Here is an 18,558-nt window from a genome sequence, read left to right on the forward strand (position 1 = left end):
ACTGTCACAGTTACATGTGTTATATACAGGGGTGTAGCTACCATAGGTGCAGGGAGTGCAGCTGCTATGGGGCCCGGAGCTGAGAGGGGCCACCTTCCCTGTTGCATGTGTTATATACAGGGTGTAGCTACCATAGGTGCAGGGGGTGCAGCTGCTATGGGGCCAGAGCTGAGAGGGGCCACCTTCCCTGTCACAGTTATATGTGTTATATACAGGGGTGTAGCTACCATAGGTGTAGGGGGTGCAGCTGCTATGGGGCCCAGAGCTGGAATGGGCCACCTTCCTGTCACAGTTACATGTGTTATATACAGGGGTGTAGCTACCATAGGTGCAGGGAGTGCAGCTGCTATGGGGCCCAGAGCTGAGAGGGGCCCCCTTCCCTGTCACAGTTACATGTGTTATATACAGAGGTGTAGTTACCATAGGTGCAGGGGGTGCAGCTGCTATGGGCCCAGAGCTGAGAGGGGCCACCTTCCCTGTCACAGTTACATGTGTTATATACAGGGGTGTAGGTACCATAGGTGCAGGGGTGAAGCTGCTATTGGGCCTATGGGTGACAGGGGCTACCTTCCTTGTCAATGGAACATGCTATACACATTTCCCCATTGGCTGGTGTGTAGGGGCCCATACAAACGTTTGCTATGAGGCCTACAAATATCTAGGTTACGGATTTTGAAATGGTGGGGGGCGGGGGGGACGGTGAGGGGAACGATGCTTGAATTCCACTGGCACCAGCTCAACCTCTGTACGATAGACTTAGATATGTTGGAACTCTGTAACCACTTTAAAAAAGTGGAGAATAGTTTTTCAATTTTGGAACCAATAAGTAAAAACATTTGACAAAACCGCATTGGGAATTGGTATTATTACCAATGTGACCTGTTTCATATCAGCCATCAACGTCACCCCCCCCCCCCCCCCCAAATATCTAAACTGCAGAGATGAAGGTGGGACAATTCCAAACCACATCAAAATTCTTTTTTTTTAACGGTTTAGTGGCCACAAACATGTTCTCAGATTGGAGAAGTTCCCGGTAAGCAACCAATCAGCTTCAACCGTACCGACAGGGTCTAGGTGGACAGTCAAGTAGAATGACTCCATATGGTCGATGTAGACAAGTTCGACACAAGCAAGAGGTGGACAGGCTAATAATTGATACATGAAAAGGTTGACATGAGGTTTTTTGGTTTTTTTTCAATTTCATTTTTACTTTTTTTACCTTTTTTGAACTTTTTCATACTTTACCATCCACATGAAAACCAACTGGGAATGGTAAAGTAAGCCACGGATATCAGTAGAGGACGGAGACACCTGGTCAGAGGCACGGCGAGCAAATGTAATAAGTGAAAAGTGCTGTACTCACCAACAGGGTCCACGACATCTACATGATCAACAAAGTCTCTTTTCCCCAAATACACCGTGAGCTGTAACAAGACACAAAATACGGTTACGTAGTTCCCACCTGTTATACTTTTACAGACAATATGGCCCAAAGGTGCCACATTCAGAGTGTTGGTTCTGGACATGCTGGACTCATACGCGCCAATCTCTCTTTGTTAGGACCATTGTACATACAGTACTTGAGCTGTGAAGGTCATTTTAGGTGACAATTCTGTGCTACACATCTTGTATTTGGTAGCCGCATCCACTGGAATAAAGTGCAGTCGGCAAACTATGAAAGAGTGTAAATTGTTTTTGTTTTGAATTTAAACGTTATGAATAAAAATCTATAAAAATCTATAAAGAAGTATGATATACGGGTCCACCCAGGAGGTCCACACAGAGAGGTTTATTCAGAGGCGGGCATAGAGTCTTTTGGCAGTCGCTTATATGCAATGCCGCTACGATGCCCTTCCCTGGTGTACTGTCTTATGTTTGAGATTTGCTCTTTTTTATCATACAAAATATTCTTACTCAATTTTTTGCACATATTTTTTCCCCACATGTGAAAAATAAGTCAGAGAGGTAGGAGGACAGCCAGGAGAGGACAGTATCATGCAGACCCAGTGAGTGAAGGATTTGCAGGAGGATGGATGGTGTACATTGTAAAAAGCAGCAAAGAGGTCATTGAGAACCACCAGAAAGCTGTGACCTTTGGCTTTGGCAGTAAGAAGGTCATTGCTGAGAGGCCAAAGGTTACACTGAAACGGTTGAAGCAGGGAGTGGGAAAGAAAGGCGATAAGGGGTTGTAGACAATATGCTCAGAGAGTTTGGAGGCAACAGGAAGGAGAGAGATGGGGCAATAAGAAGAGAGTGCCAGGATCAAGGGTGGAGTTTTTAAAGAATTGGAGAGACAAAGGCATGTTTTATTTCAGAGGGGACAGTGACTAATAAGAGGAAGAGATTGAAGAGTTGGGTAAGATGGGAACAGTCAGAGGGACAGAGATACTGTAGCAGAGAAGGTAGGATGAAATAGGGTCAAGGGGGAAGGTGGAAGGGGACGATGACTGTATTAGGACCATGATACTGGAAAGAAGGAAGTCGGAAGTGGTAAAATGGAAGGATTCATAAGGGGAGAGGCAGTGTGGTAAAGAAGAGGATGAGATGACAAGGGTCTGGGGGGATTGATTAAATTTTCGATGTGAAGGCAGAGAGTGAGTTGAGGAGGAAAGGGTGAGATGGGGCAGAGGAGGTAGTTGAGGAGGAGAGGGTGAGGTGGGGCAGAGGATGGAGTTGAGAAAAGGGTGAGGTGGGGCAGAAGATGGAGTTGAGAAAAGGGTGAGGTGGGGCAGAGGAGGAAGTTGAGGAGGAAAGGGTGAGGTGGAGCAGAGGAGGTAGTTGAGGAGGAAAGGGTGAGGTGGGGCAGAGGAGGTAGTTGAGGAAGAAAGGGTGAAGTGGGGCGGAGGAGAGAGTTGAGGAGGAAAGGGTGAGGTGGGGCAGAGGAGGTAGCTGAAGAGGAAAGGGTAAGGTGGGGCAGAGAAGGTAGTTGAGGAGGAAAGGGTGAGGTGGGCAGAGGAGGTAGTTGAGGAGGAAAGGGTGAGGTAGGGCAGAGGAGGTAGTTGAGAAGGAAAGGGTGAGGTGGGGCAGAGGAGGGAGTTGAGGTTGGGCAGATGAGGGAGTTGAGGAGGAAAGGGTGAGGTGGGCAGATGAAGGAGTTGAGGAGGAAAGGGTGAGGTGGGGCAGAGGAGGGAGTTGAGTAGGAAAGGGTGAGGTGGGGCAGAGGAGGGAGTTGAGGAGGAAAAGGTGAGGTGGGGAGGGAGTTGAGAGTGGTGAAGAGATCCCAGGGGTTGGAGAATTGGGAGTAGATAAGGGAGATAAGAGTCTTGAAATAAGAGCGGGGAAGGACAACACTGTAACGCGATAGTATACACGTGTAATGGGGGAAGTTTTCTATGGAGCACTATATTTTTCACTGTCACTCTGGTACCTGGTACATTCTAAATGCCAAGGTTGATATCAGTCACACAGTGTACTCACTACTTGTACACATGTTTTTCTAGAATTACATTTTATCTGGAACAAATACATTAGGTATAATGAATTAATAACCCGACTATGACCTCTGTAATACAGTAGTAAGATCTGGACAAGAAAGTTTTGCTTAAGCCCCAACACAAAAACATCATTATAGGACCGAGCAATGGAAATACAATCATCAATCAAATACAAAACAGCCGATCAAATGATTCCAGTCTGTCTACAGACACTCATTCAAGGAGTTGGCCAGCGACCCCTTACTCGTTCAGCCACCAAACGCTGAGCACAGACCCGGGGATCATTTACATGTAATCTGGTTAATAGAGGGTCTGCCGGATGATTACATAATATATGAAAGTGGCCTGGAAATGATAAGATGCCATAAACGTGATTCTCACACTCTGTATGGTATAAGCCGCGAGTTCTGATGTCATTGCTCATAATCAACGACTGCTGATTTCATCACCTCAGAGTTCATTAGTAAAACCAGTATATTATAAGGCACACTGTTCCCCTAAAAGCAAAGGATACAGTATTTATGCAGATATTATAAGTCATCTCAGCCTGCAGCCCCACGCTGAACCCTATGGTGATTGGTTAAAGTGGGGTGGATAACGGTTGGTGAAACTAGTTTTACCCCCACCATGGCCCAAAACAGTAATTCCAACAGAATTCCAACAGGCTCCATGGTTCTCTTCCACCTGCGGCATGCACCTCTTGGTACATGAGTTCCACCACCTCTCCTGGACTACTTTAAACCCTGATGGTGACTCCTATCATCCCTTTTATGTACAGTAATGACTAAGTGGGTGGTGGATGATAGATCGACAAATAATAGGTCAACAGTCAAAGGTTGACGGGTACAAAACGTCAACAATGTCACCTGGTCGACATGGAAATGGTCAATACAAAAAAAGGTCAAGTTTTTTTTAATCTTTTGTCAACTTTTGCTTATTTCTTTTATTTATTGAACTATTCATACTATTCATAACAGGTAATGGTGTCAAGCGGAGCAGGGCAAAAAGTCCCCACTGCTGTAAAGTGAGATGCTGGCTTTGCAGCATCACTTCATGACACCGGGGGGGGTTGCAGAAGGAGCATATCGATCATTTGTCCAGCTGCCCTCACCGGTGGTCTATCTGACACAGGGCACAGGGGCCAGCTCCGAGCGCAGCCATCTCTGCCAGAAGTGCAGTAGCCATGGAACCAGTGGGAAACCTGGATAACGCTATCTCAGAACAGCGTTATTATCACTGGGCTCCCTCCTGTGTTTTTGACTTTTTTTTTATACTTTTTAAGTAAATTGTTTGCAAAATGCAATTGAGTACATTATGTACTTATGGTGATACTAATGAGAAAATAGTGTGAAAATACCGTTGTTAACATTACCTCCCGAGTGTTATTACTTTGAAAGTGAGATGATGTGCGCATGCCGCCATTTTGTGTTGGCTTACATACAAGGAGGGCGTGTGGTAACACACATCACCACAGTGCTGGGCTACTCTCAGCTCTGCAATCCCATAAATCTTATTCAGAGACATTTCTTTACATATGGCCAATGTTTCATCTACTCCACATAATTAACAGCCAGCAACATTTGGGCGGAGGTAATGGGAAGTGGCGACTAAAATCCAGGCGTGTCACGGGTGTTTGAGGGGGGCGGGTCACATCCAGCCTCCGTCCTCAGTGCTTCTGCCCCAGCTTCTCAGTTGAGATGGATATTCTTCTTATTATTATTATTATTGTTTATTTATATGGCGCCACAAGGGTTCTGCAGCGCCTGACAATACATAGATGAGCAAAAGAACAAATTCTTAGTAACCAGTTGATGGTCCTGGTGTGCGAGATCGCTGTTCTCGATGAAGCAGGCATGTCCAAACTATGGCCCTCCAGCTGTTGCAAATCTACAAGTCCCATCATGCTTTGCCACAGTTTTGCTATCAGGGAATGGTAACACTATGGCAAGGCATGCTGGGATGTGTAGTTTCAGCTGGAGAGCCGCAGTTTGGTCATGCCTGCATTAGAGGGATGTTCTGGCCCACATGACAGACCCCACACACCAGATAGTCCTGCCTGAATCGGGGCGGACTGGTGAGTGCGTGGATTCGCTGTAGCTTGTTTCCTCTCACAAGATGGCTGCTCCCGCTGTGCCCAGCTCACTTCCATCTCTGTGATCTCTTTATATATAAGCTTCGGGTTTGTTCCTGGAGCTCTGACTGACAGCACATCCTCATCTCACAGCCGGACGCCTTTATCTGGCACTTCCCTCCCTTTCAGAGACACTTTGCGGTGGTTCTCCTCCGCTATACCGCAGCGTATCTGAATGCGTTTCATCTCTCGCCACTTGGAAGATAATTACAGAACTCACTCATCAAAAGCATCTTATGAAAGCAGATGATCCAAGAGATGTTACTGTTCAGAATATGCAATAAGGCCGCAGAGGCTTTTGGGATTACAGCATCCAGGCCTCTCACTGTATTGCCCGCGTGCAGGTGGAGTGAACCTCAGTGCACTGCCTGTGATGACCCAAGGGGGATATTTAACAGCAGCGATCAGCAGCTGCTTTCATGTCTGTCTCCAATGGGTAGCTGGGCATCGCTGAAGCTGGCAATAGATGCCCTGGGTATATGCAAGCAGTGCAGTACTCAGAGGAACCCCGTTCATTACTGCAGAGGCCGCTCCGCGTTGGAATTTATTTATTATTTATTAACAGTTTCCTATATAGCGCACACATATACCTCAGCGCTGTACAGAGAATATTTGAACACTCACATCAGTCCCTGCCCCAGTGGAGCTTATATGGCAGACAAAAATGGTGGGCGTGTTCAAAGAAACGATGGGCGGGCCCGTAAAACAATGGGTGGTTCCCTTGTCCACCCCCTTCCCACGGCCTGTCCGCCCATCCTGGACTGAGCGCGAGTGTGAAATTCAACGTGCAGAGCCCCACCATCGGGACCTGGGGTAAATGGCACCCAATGTAAGTATACATTACCCACCTGCTACACGCCGTTCTCAGATACCCCCAATAAACAGTGATTGTACATATGTCAGTCACCGGTTTACGCTTCATCCTGACAAGGGATTTCCGAAGCCGGGTCCTACCAGCCGCCGCTGCGCAGGCCGAGGTCCTGTCAGGAACAGCTGATGTTTTATTCATTCGGATGTGGTCAGATAAAAAGCAATTAAAATTTGCCGTGGCTGCAGCGTTTAATTAGAGCTCTAAGGTGATCATTTGCATATTCTCTACCCACAATTCCTTGGTTACGGCTACATTTGCTGGTTTAGCGCTGGCTGGGGGCAGGAAGAAGCTTAATGGCAAAGTTCTTCAAATCTTGGAGAGAGATAAAGTGTAGAGACATAGGGCCAGATTCTCTAAACTTCAAAAGTGATAAAATGGAGAGTGATAAACAGCCAGCCAATCAGCTCCTGTCTGACATTTTTCAAACACAGTCTGTGACATGGCAGGTAGGAGCTGATTGGCTGGCTGTTTAACACTCTCCATTTTATCACTTTTGAAGCTTAGAGAATCTGGCCCATAGTGGGCCTTATTCTTGTTCACTCTTTCTGACAAATTCCTTCATGGACAAAACCATGTGCACTGCAGCTGGGGCAGATGTAACATGTGCAGAGAGATTTAGCTTTGGGTGAGTTATTTTGTTTCTGTGCAGGAAAAATACTGGCTGCTTTATTTTTACACTGCAATATAGATCTCACTTTGAAGCAACCCCACCCAAATCTAATTCTCTCTGCACATGTTACATCTGCCCCACCTGCAGTGCACATGGTTTTGTCCATCTAAGAAGGAATTTGCCTCTAAGAGTGAACTAGAATAAGGCCCAAAGTACCAACCTATCAGCTCTTAGCTGCCAGGATGGCCTTACAAATGACTTAATGGGTCAGTGGTGTGACTATATTGTAAATCCTGTGCAGGATGAGCCCATCAGTGTTTGTCAGGATGGTCAGATGGTTTAAGATGGACGACAGAAGAATCAGATCTTCCTGTATATGGGCTTTCTGGTCTCTGTAAAGAGGTGTGGGTTAAAATCCTTCCTTCCCTCAGTAACGCCTCGTTGTCAGGGTATTCCCTCCACCCGCTGAGTCCTCCCACTGATGGGTCGGTTGCTCCTGCTCCCATTAAAAATGCCCACCCAAAATGGCCGCAGCCTTCTCTAGCATCCTTAATAACTGTCTCCTGAAAGAGGGTGGCCATTTTGGGCAGGACATTATCAATGCGCCCAGGTGCGACGGGACAGCAGACAAGTAACTAAAGGTCCAGGCAGGGATTTAGCAATAGCCACGTCAGATCCCCAGCACCCACAAGCCACCCAGAGACTCCCAGCAGGCCGCGAGGCCTACACCACTGGAATGGTTGCTATGGGCAATTTCTCCACTTCTAGATTTGATAAATGACCCTCAGAGTGTCTGACCACAGTCGGTCCTGGACATAGGCAGTAGGTAGGTGCCCGGTGTGCCGCTGGGCCAGAAGAATACCCAGGAAGTCTTGTGTAACATGAAACATTCCTGACTCCGCGTTGTCACTCTGACGCTGCGGCCTCTCTGAATGCTCCTGTTCTCCCCAGCAAACACAGCGAGACGCTTACATGTGCCTTGACCCCTATGAACTCGCTATTCTTTCCTTAAAGCTTTTTAGAGCTAAATCATTTCGTCTTTAGCTAAAGTTTCCATGGAAACCACAGTCTGCGCTCGGAAAATGTCTCTGTCCCCAACCGGAGAGTCCGCAGCACTCGCATCCATGCAAAGAAGATTTGGCCTAGAAATCAGCACTTGGAAAATATAACTGAGATGTTTAAAAAATATATTTGTTATAGATGCAGAACAGGAAGCGGAATAACTTCCCAAATGTGCACATTGCTAAATATTACACAATGGTTCTTATTCTGGTTCACTCGCAAAGACAAATTCCTTCTTAAATGGACAAAACCATGTACAGGTACAGAGAGAGTTAGATTTAGGGGAGTTATGTTGTTTCTGTGCAGGGAAAATACTGACTGCTTTATTTTTACACTGCAATATGGATCTCACTTTGAGGTAAAACCCCACCCAAATCTTATTCTCTCTGCACATTACATCTGCCCCACCTGCAGTGCACATGGTTATATCCATCTGAGAAGGAATTTGGGCAAATATGATTTATACAGTATTGGTAACATGCATATCCAGCTAGACTAGCGTGCAGTAATTATATGCATCTACCTGTGGGTTGTGGTATAGGGTTCTAACAGTCATTAGCCCAACGTCGGAATTAGGGATGCCAATCCCGGGGCATTTTTTCAATCCCGGGAATCGGGATTGAAAAATGCTCAATCCCGGGATTCCTGGGATCCCAGGATTGGCATCCCGCCCCTGTCCCCCACTTACTTTAGTGCGGTGGAGCGGGGCTGACAGCGGCTGTCCCCCATGAATGGTGGAGCGGGGCTTGCGGCGGCTGTCCCCCATGAGTGGTGGAGCGGGGCAGGTGGTGACTGCGACGCCGGACGGAGAGGAATGCTGTCACTGTGTGTGGCCGTGAGCGTGTTCTGGTGCCGGAGGTGCAGCGCTGCGGCCTGCGCAGCGTGACCCATAGGTCACGCTGCACAGGCCACAGCGCTGTACCTCCGGCGCTGAAACCCGCTCACCACCCCTCCCCTCCAGTCAGTGTCACGGAACAAGTGAGTTCAGAAGTGACAGGGCAGAATGACCGGAATCCTCTCCCCCGTCTGACCTCTCTCGGCCGTATCCCGCGTCGGTAACAGCCGGGCAGCGTCTGAGCGTGTGCTCAGATGCTGCCCGGCAATAGACTGTACAATCCCGAAATCCCGGGATTGGATAGTCCAGTCCCGGGATTGAAATCCCGGACATTTTGGGGCCAAATCCCGGGATCCCGCCGATCCCGATCCCGGGATTGGCCACCCTAGTCGGAATCCCGACTGGCCAGACTAACATGGCGAGCGCAGCAAAGCCCCTTGTGGGCACGGTGGCTCACTACGCTCGCCACCTATTCTATTCTCCCTCTATGGGGGCCGTGGACCCCCACAAGTGAGAATAGCCGGTGGCCGTTGGGAACCCGTCTGACGGTGTTTTAACAGTCGGGATCCCAATGTCGGGTAAATGACTGTCGGGGGCCTGACTGTCAGGACCCCGTCTGGCACACCTATCTGTGCACAGAATACTGCTGACATGCTGGGATCATACGCATGAATTACAGTGATAATCACAACGCTATTTATGCTGTTTCTTCCAATAATATAGGATACCAAAAAAAACACAAGATACAGAATAAGTCACAGAGAAGCGTTTGGGCCGTGTATTGTAGTTCCTAATGCAGCGACGGGGAATCTTCAGCCCTCCAATCTGTTTTTGACGGAATCTAATGTTGGGGTGTCTCGCGCTTTTTGGGGAAACTATGCCCATAGAGTCCAGGGGGGGGGGGGGGGGGTGGCTAACAGCACGACCCCCAGGCGAGGTTCAGGAGATTCTAACTCCTGTCATCACATTAATTCAGTCTCACTGCAATTATTTAACAAGATCCAAAAAGCCCAAATTTTCAGATGGTGGTGGCACCATGTGCCCGATTCAGACCTGTTTGCTGGGCTGCGAGTTTTTGGAGTAAATTCCGCGCCATGCCTCAGACATATGGCTGCACAGTTTCACAACAGGGTCCGACCCCAGGGTTTAGACAATAGCAGAAGCCAACATTTTGGGTGGAATTCAATTGTTATATAGCACCCAATCTTCCATAAAGTGACGGGAGACCGTAGAGCGATATTCAATTGATCTATTTTTTTTGCACATATTGCGCTCACTATGGTCCCATTTAGCCGCACATTCCCGCATTTCAGCTCTCCATCAGGGGCACCGACAGTACGGTCAGGCCCGAAGGGGGCATGGCCATCAGTAGGGGGCATGGTTACTGGAGGTCCGTGGCCATGCCCTTGTGGGAAAAATGTATGCGGGCAGAGGGCAGTACTGGTGGGAGGGAGGTATCATTCATGCACAGAGAGAGAGAGGACAGGATGCTGCTGCAGCAGCTGCCTCTCTCCCCAGCCCAGCACATGATACTGAGCTGGGGAGAGAGGCTGTGCTGCGGGGGCAGCCTGTCCTCTGTCAATGAATGCCCAGCTCTCTGCAATGTGGGAGGGTGGAGCGGGTCCTGGGCCCCACCATCAGACCTGGACCCGGGGACAGAGCACCATCTCTCCCCCTCTCGGCACCACTGCGCACCATCCCCGGGGTAGCAAGCTATTATGCTGGGGAAAAACAATTGAATACCGCCCTTTATATGTTACTGATCACTGCGGTGGGCTCTGGTCGGCATTTATTGCAGCAATATATATAGTGATAAATAAAATGACTTTTCAGGGGTGGACATGGGATTTACAGCACAGTTACAGAATCCAGCACAGACACATGCACGTGTAATATATCACTGCTTACCTTCCCATTTGGACTTGCTTTCTTAAATACTCTGCAGACAAAGAGAGAAGAAAAAACACATTACAACTTAGCACCAGTACATATAACTCTACCCTAAACTCTCATTTGGACTTAGGGGGTTATTCTGGTTGACCCCCTCCCTGCAGCCTAACCCTCCCCACCACCTAACCCTAAACCCTCCCTCCCTGCAGCTTAACCACCCCCCACCCCTGTGAGTGCCCAAAGCTAACCTCCCAAACCTAACCACCTCCTCTGCAGCCGGGATTCCGACATCCTAACTGATGTCGGTATTCTGGTGCCAGTTTCTGGGCAGTAGTCAGGATACTGGCATCGGTATAGGGAGTGCCGGGAGGCGGAATGCATCCCACATAACTTGTGCTCTCAGCCATGAAAACATGTTGACACATAAATAGAAGAATAATGGTGACAGCGCGATATAATTCTATATTGGATATTTCATCTGTTTTCTGTATGTAATTAAACTCTTACATGGTAATTGAATTAAATCCCATTTTACCATTCATCATCAATAGAGTATACGGGAGAGGGAAATCCGCATTAATATAACGGACACTATCATGACAACCGTATTTACTTGTTGTTATATACTGTACTGTAAAATATAATTTCCCCACAAGGGGCCTAATTCAGGATGGTTGCTCGCTGCTTAGCAAGCACCTTAACGCCACTCCGCTGCACACCTGCGACATTCCCGTGATACACCCACTGGTCAGATACATTGCACGTGACAGATGTGTGAACACTGGTGTATCTTGTGCATAAGTGGCTTATTAGATACATTCTATGGGCAACTCTATAAGTACAGATTCCATCAGCTGTGGTGCTAGGTTATATTCACAGTAACGATGTGTACAAAAATCAATAACAGCTGCTCCCTGGGTAATAACTGCTGCAGAATGTGACTAGTACTTAGAGTCATCTTGACAATGTCCATTGATACTAAAAGAACTAAAAGATGTGTTGGTAGCGCCATTACCAGATTTATTCAACCAGTCACTAGATTCAGGTGCAGTTCCAGAGGACTGGAAAAGCGCAAATGTAGTTCCACTGCACAAAAGCGGAAGCAAAGAAGAAGCAAGTAACTACAGACCAGTGAGCCTTACATCAGTAGTAGGGAAATTAATGGAAACACTATTAAAAGAAAGAATAGTGGAATATCTCAAATTAAACAACTTACAGGATCCAAAACAGCATGTTTTTACTGCAGGGAGATCATGCCAAACAAATCGGTACTTGTTTCCTAGCACGGCCACAATCTTCTTGGTCGTGTGCCTTAACTTTAAGGCACACGATGCCCACGATGGACCCGATTTTCTTTCAAATCAGGTCCATTTTACCGGCAAATGGAAAATCGGGTCCATCGCGTCGGTCGTGTGCCTTTAATAAGGCACACGACGCGACCGACGCGATGGACCCGATTCTCCATAGGCTTCAATGTTAAAAATATTTTAACATTGAAGCCTATGGAGAAATCGCGTCCATCGGGTCCATCGCGTCGGTCGCGTCGTGTGCCTTAACATGGCACACGACGCGACCGACGCGATGGACCCGATTTCTCCATAGGCTTCAATGTAAAAATATTTTTAACATTGAAATCGCGTCGGTCGTGTCGGTCTTGTGCCATTATAATGGCACAAGATAAGATGGACTTGATTAAGTCCATCTTCACATAGTAATCAATGGGAAAGGGGCCAATATGATATCAGCAATGGATATCTATACCAGGTTGAACTAGATGGACGCAAGTCTTTTTTCAGCCTTACCTACTATGTAACTATGTAATATGGGCCATTTCTCATTGTATATGGCCCCGTCATGCCCCCACATTGTAAACGCCACCCCACTATTGACGCCAACCCGAAGCGTGGCGAGCGCAGCGAGCCCGCGAGGGGCGGCGGTGCGCGTCCTCCGACCTTTTCATACCCCTACTATCCACGTCGGCGTGGAGTTGAGAATAGAATAGTGTGGCGAGCGCAGCGAGCCACCGAGCCCGAAGCGTGGCGAGCGCAGCGCGCCCCGTGAGGGGACGTGGATACCTTCACAGGTATCCGCGTCCCCTCGCGGGCTTCACAGGTATCCGCGTCCCCTCGCGGGGCTCGCTGCGCTCGCCACGCTTCGGGCTCGGTGGCTCGCTGCGCTCGCCACACTATTCTATTCTCAACTCCACGCCGACGTGGATAGTAGGGGTATGAAAAGGTCGGAGGACGCGCACCGCCGCCCCTCGCGGGCTCGCTGCGCTCGCCACGCTTCGGGTTAGCGTCAATCGTGGGGTGGCGTTACCAATGAGGGGCCATTTCAACCATCAGGGGTGCTGAAATTGGGGTCTGGGGGCTATTTTACATTGAATCCTATGTAAAATCGGGTCCCAGGGACCATTTTACATTGGATCCAATGTAAAAATCGGATCGCATCGGTCGCATCGGTCGCATCGCATGCGACCAAATCGCATGCGATGCGACCGACGTGATTTTTCCGACACGACCATCCCGATGCTAATCGGTGTGGCCGTGCTAGGAAACAAGTACCAACAAATCTTATTGACTTTTTTGACTCCATGACCAAAATAATAGATGAAGAGGGCACCGTAGATGTGGCATAGCTAGACTTTAGTAAGGCATTTGACACTGTCCCACATCGCAGACTGCTAATTAAACTTGAAAGTGTGGGATTGGATTATAAAACTATTACATGGATAAGAACCTGGATGCAAAATGATACACCTGGGACTAAAAAATCCAAAGGCTCAATAGAGTATCAAGGGTACTATAATGGAAACTACTGAGGAGGAAAGTTATCTAGTCACTATTTCAAGTGACTTAAAGGCAGGAAAGCAATGTAGCAAAGCAATGAGGAAGGCTAGTCAGATGCTTGGTTGCATAGGGAGAGGAATTAGTAGCAGAAAAAAAGACGTAATAATGCCACTTTATAGGTCATTGGTACGACCTCATCTGGAATTCTGTGTCCAGTTCTGGAAACCATATCTTCAGAAGGATATAAATACATTAGAGAGTGTACAAAGAAGGGCAACTAAAATGGTGCATGGCCTACATCACAAAAAATTACATGGAAATACTAAAAGATCTTAACATGTATAGTTTGGAGCAGAGAAGGGAAAGGGGGGACATGATAGAAATCTTCAAATATAACAAGGGTTTTAACATAGTAAGGGAGGGAATTTTTTTTTAAAGGAAAAGAAGTAATAGAACACGAGGGCATGCACTGAAACTGGAGGGAGGTAGGTTCAGGGGAAATGTGAGGAAGAATTACTTCACAGAAAGGGTAGTGGATAAGTGGAATAGCCTCCCATCAGAGGTGGTAGAGGCTAAGACAGTAAAACAATTTAAACATGCTTGGGATAGGCATATGAATATTCTTACAAAGAAATAAGGATCAAAAAGGGTTGAGATTACCTGAAGGATAAAAAAGGGGCAGACTAGATGGGCCAAATGGCTCTTATCTGCCGTCAAATTCTATGTTTCTATATAATGTGAGCGGTAAATGAAAGACCCTCATTACATTCCCTTGGTCATGCCTTGTGCTAAACCGTAAAATGCTGGTTTTAGAGAAATCAATACGTTCTCCATTCTGCAGCTCTTTCCCACAAATTGTATTTGCAGTCGATACAATAATTGGCCAAACTGCATTGAAAAAGACGGGCTGAGCGGGATATTCAGTCATGTAACTTTTCTATATTTTAGTCTTTTCTTTATCTGAGATGGAAAGATCTCGGCGGCCTCGATAGATATTAAAGTTCTGCATCGAACTGGTCTTTGTGCTGCTGAAATGACAACCATCAAGAAGCTGCCTGCACAGATCACTTAGAGAGTCTGCAATTCTTATAGTGAAACGTTTCATTAATGGAGGTTATGTGGAGAAATCACCGTCACGGGGTTATGATAAATGTGATCTGCCAGAAACTGTTTCTAGACAATTTGGCGTAGCGGACAGGATGTTGGTGATTGCACTACTAATATTCCAATAAAGATGCCTGTTTTAGGGTATCATATTTATTTATTTTCTGTAGACAGGAAGAAATATAGGTGGTTGCAGTGACCAATAGGGGCGGAGGCTGAATATTAATATTGAATTGTAATTGGCTATCGCTTTGTTTGCACAATCAGATTAAGGAAGGCTGTCTCTTGGATGGCACTATGGCAGGGAACTTAATGCTGCATTTTTTTCCCTTTCTATAGTGCCACCAGCACTGGCTGGCATAAATTAGTCCTGGCAGCAGGCATGTTTTCATCCCTCTATTTTGTAGTCTAGACTGTGGGGGTGATGCAGGTTTCGTTGCTTACCAAGTGCTGAAATGATGCTCGCTGGTTGACCGAATACCCCCCCACACACATACACCATGTGAATGTCCACCCAGCATGTGTTAGCAGACACATCGATTCCCACGCAGGCATACGGGTGAAAAATGGTCGCCAACCATCAAATGCTTCATCTCACCAGCAACCATAAAATGCTGGGTGTTCCCCTGCCCCAGACAGCTCTCTGCCCCCTCCCTCCCCTGGCCGTGCGAATGGTGATTGTGTTTTGTTTCTATTAATTAACAGGCCACGCAAGATCCAATCAGTGTTATTAGCACAGATCTAGCACCTATATCAGCTCCCCCAATTCTCTACACAGGGCCATTGAGAGATCAATGCAGTGCAATTACTGGGGTACTAGGCCAAATCTGGGTTGCGTCACAGGTTACATCTGCTTTCCAAAAATGTCTGTAATGATCTTGTGCATATAGGATACGAGAAAGACTCAAATGTTTATATTCCTTTTGACTCAATGGGATGCCATGCTGATGAGTATTACCCAGAAGTCCATTCTACTTCTAGAGTATTTTATATGCCTATGAACGCCGTATTGTACCTTGGAACTCTCCCTAAATCTTCTCAATGCTTTAAGTTGACAAACGGGGACGTTTATATAAATAACAGTCAAGGAAATAGGCTATAACCCTCATTGGCCAATAAGACGCTTGCTTGCATTTCCTCAGCCCCACCTGAAGTGTGACAGGATGTGACTGATTGCATCTAGATCTGCAGATAATTAATCCTGCCAGCTTCCATCCTGTGCGCTGTATATAGAAGGTCTTTCACAGGTGGACGCAGACACATCTGGGAATGTCGAGAACCAGAAAATTAAATCATTTGAAAATAGGCAACATCCATTGTGACGCGTGAGCCGATGTCTGGGCAGGGCGCCAGGATTGCAGAACCAGAGTGTAAGCTGTGGACCTAATTAGCACCAATAACTACACATCATGTTGACTTTAATGCCTCTCGCTAGATTTAATACCCCAAAAAACGAACAGGCGGCAATCGCTGCTTAATAATATTATCAGCTAACAGAATTATTCCCGGTATAAATAGGTAACTGGTGCCGCCGCCGGTCTTTTCTGTGCCATGTTATGTGGTTCCTACCATAGTCTACATTAGAACCCATATGCGGTCCATCGGTCGACAGTAATTAGCTTGACAGTTAATAGGTCGACACATGAAAACGTTTGATATGCAATCAAGCGTTTATATAATACTCATTACAATTTCCCCACATTGACCCTTTTTTTAACTCGGAGTCTATGGAGTAAATTTACTAAAGCTTCTGAATTTTTAAATCTCCTGCTCACCATTAAAGTAGGAAGATGAATATAAAATTTAAATATTTTGTTTGTGCAATAGTTGCTTTGCTAACTGAAAAGCGCCTTGTACCGCGAGTGTGTCTCCGAAACACTGCCATCTGTTGGCAGTGAGTGAAACTACATTTCCTTCTCTCTCACACATACACAAACACAGAGGCAATCACAAGGCAGAAGACTAGTTTTCGAAGCATTTGCTTCGAGCGGGCTTACTAGTATCCCTATGAGCAAATAATTATAGGGTACAATATCTCTCTGTCCATAGTGCCTTATTTATCGCATCGCCCTATACAACAGATTCCCGCGCTGGCATTATCACTAACATTACCGGTAACCCTCCCCCGGTATCACAATTCCCTTCCCATAGTTACAGAGACTATATTGGTGGAAATGGCTATACTGGTGGAGAATTACTATATTGGTGGAGAATGACTATACTGGTGGAGAATGACTATACTGGTGGAGAAGGACTATACTGGTGGAGAATGGCTATACTGTGGAAATGTCTATACTGGTGGAGAATGACTATACTGGTGGAAATGGCTATACTGGTGGAAATGGCTATACTGGTGGAGAATTACTATATTGGTTGAGAATGACTATACTGGTGGAGAATGACTATACTGGTGGAGAATGACTATACTGGTGGAAATGGCTATACTGGTGGATAATGACTATACTGGTGGAGAATGGCTATACTGGTGGAAATGGCTATACTGGTGGAGAATTACTATATTGGTGGAGAATGACTATACTGGTGGAGAATGACTATACTGGTGGAGAATTACTATATTGGTGGAGAATGACTATACTGGTGGAGAATGACTATACTGGTGGAAATGGCTATACTGGTGGAGAATGACTATACTGGTGGAGAATGGCTATACTGTGGAAATGGCTATACTGGTGGAGAATGACTTTACTGGTGGAAATGGCTATACTGGTGGAGAATGACTATACTGGTGGAGAATGACTATACTGGTGGAGAAATAATTTATTGGTGGAGAATGACTATACTGGTGGAGAATGACTATACTGGTGGAGAATGACTATACTGGTGGAGAATGACTATACTGGTGGAGAATGGCTATACTGGTGGAGAATGACTATACTGGTGGAGAATTACTATACTGGTGGAAATGACTATACTGGTGGAGAATGGCTATACTGTGGAAATGGCTATACTGGTGGAGAATGACTATACTGGTGGAAATGGCTATACTGGTGGAGAATTACTATATTGGGGGAGAATGACTATACTGGTGGAGAATGACTATACTGGTGGAAATGGCTATACTGGTGGAGAATGACTATACTGGTGGAAATGGCTATACTGGTGGAGAATGACTATACTGGTGGAAATGGCTATACTGTGGAAATGGCTATACTGGTGGAGAATGACTATACTGGTGGAAATGGCTATACTGTTGGAGAATGACTATACTGGTGGAGAATGACTATACTGGTGGAAATGACTATACTGGTGGAGAATGACTATACTGGTGGAAATGACTATACTGGTGGAGAATGACTATACTGGTGGAGAATGACTATACTGGTGGAAATGACTATACTGGTGGAGAATGACTATACTGGCGGAGAATGACTATACTGGTGGAAATGGCTATACTGGTGGAGAATGACTATACTGGTGGAGAATGACTATACTGGTGGAAATGGCTATACTGGTGGAGAATGACTATACTGGTGGAAATGGCTATACAGTACTGTGGAAATGGCTATACTGGTGGAGAATGACTATACTGGTGGAAATGGCTATACTGGTGGAGAATGACTATACTGGTGGAGAATGACTATACTGGTGGAAATGACTATACTGGTGGAGAATGACTATACTGGTGGAAATGACTATACTGGTGGCGAATGACTATACTGGTGGAGAATGACTATACTGGTGGAAATGACTATACTGGTGGAGAATTACTATATTGGTGGAGAATGACTATACTGGTGGAAATGACTATACTGGTGGAGAATGACTATACTGGTGGAGAATGACTATACTGGTGGAAATGGCTATACTGGTG

The 18,558-nt window shown here is 46.4% G+C and overlaps 1 protein-coding gene across 4 annotated transcripts in view; it reads right to left on the reverse strand.

Moving 5' to 3' along the window:
• LOC146058295 (beta-arrestin-1) overlaps nt 1-18,558 on the reverse strand; it is a 100,747-nt gene that overhangs the window by 44,459 nt on the left and 37,730 nt on the right. For all 4 annotated transcript variants that reach the window (XM_083170532.1, XM_083170531.1, XM_083170530.1 and 1 more), the window contains exons 2-3: nt 10,852-10,882; nt 1,364-1,424 (exon numbers count right to left, since the gene is read on the reverse strand). In XM_083170532.1, coding sequence (XP_083026658.1) covers nt 1,364-1,424; nt 10,852-10,882 — 92 coding nt within the window. The remainder of the gene's footprint in view (nt 1-1,363; nt 1,425-10,851; nt 10,883-18,558) is intronic.

This window comes from Crinia signifera, chromosome 2, assembly GCF_055691185.1.
Source record: "Crinia signifera chromosome 2, ASM5569118v1, whole genome shotgun sequence".
In the NCBI taxonomy this organism is placed as follows: domain Eukaryota; kingdom Metazoa; phylum Chordata; class Amphibia; order Anura; family Myobatrachidae; genus Crinia; species Crinia signifera.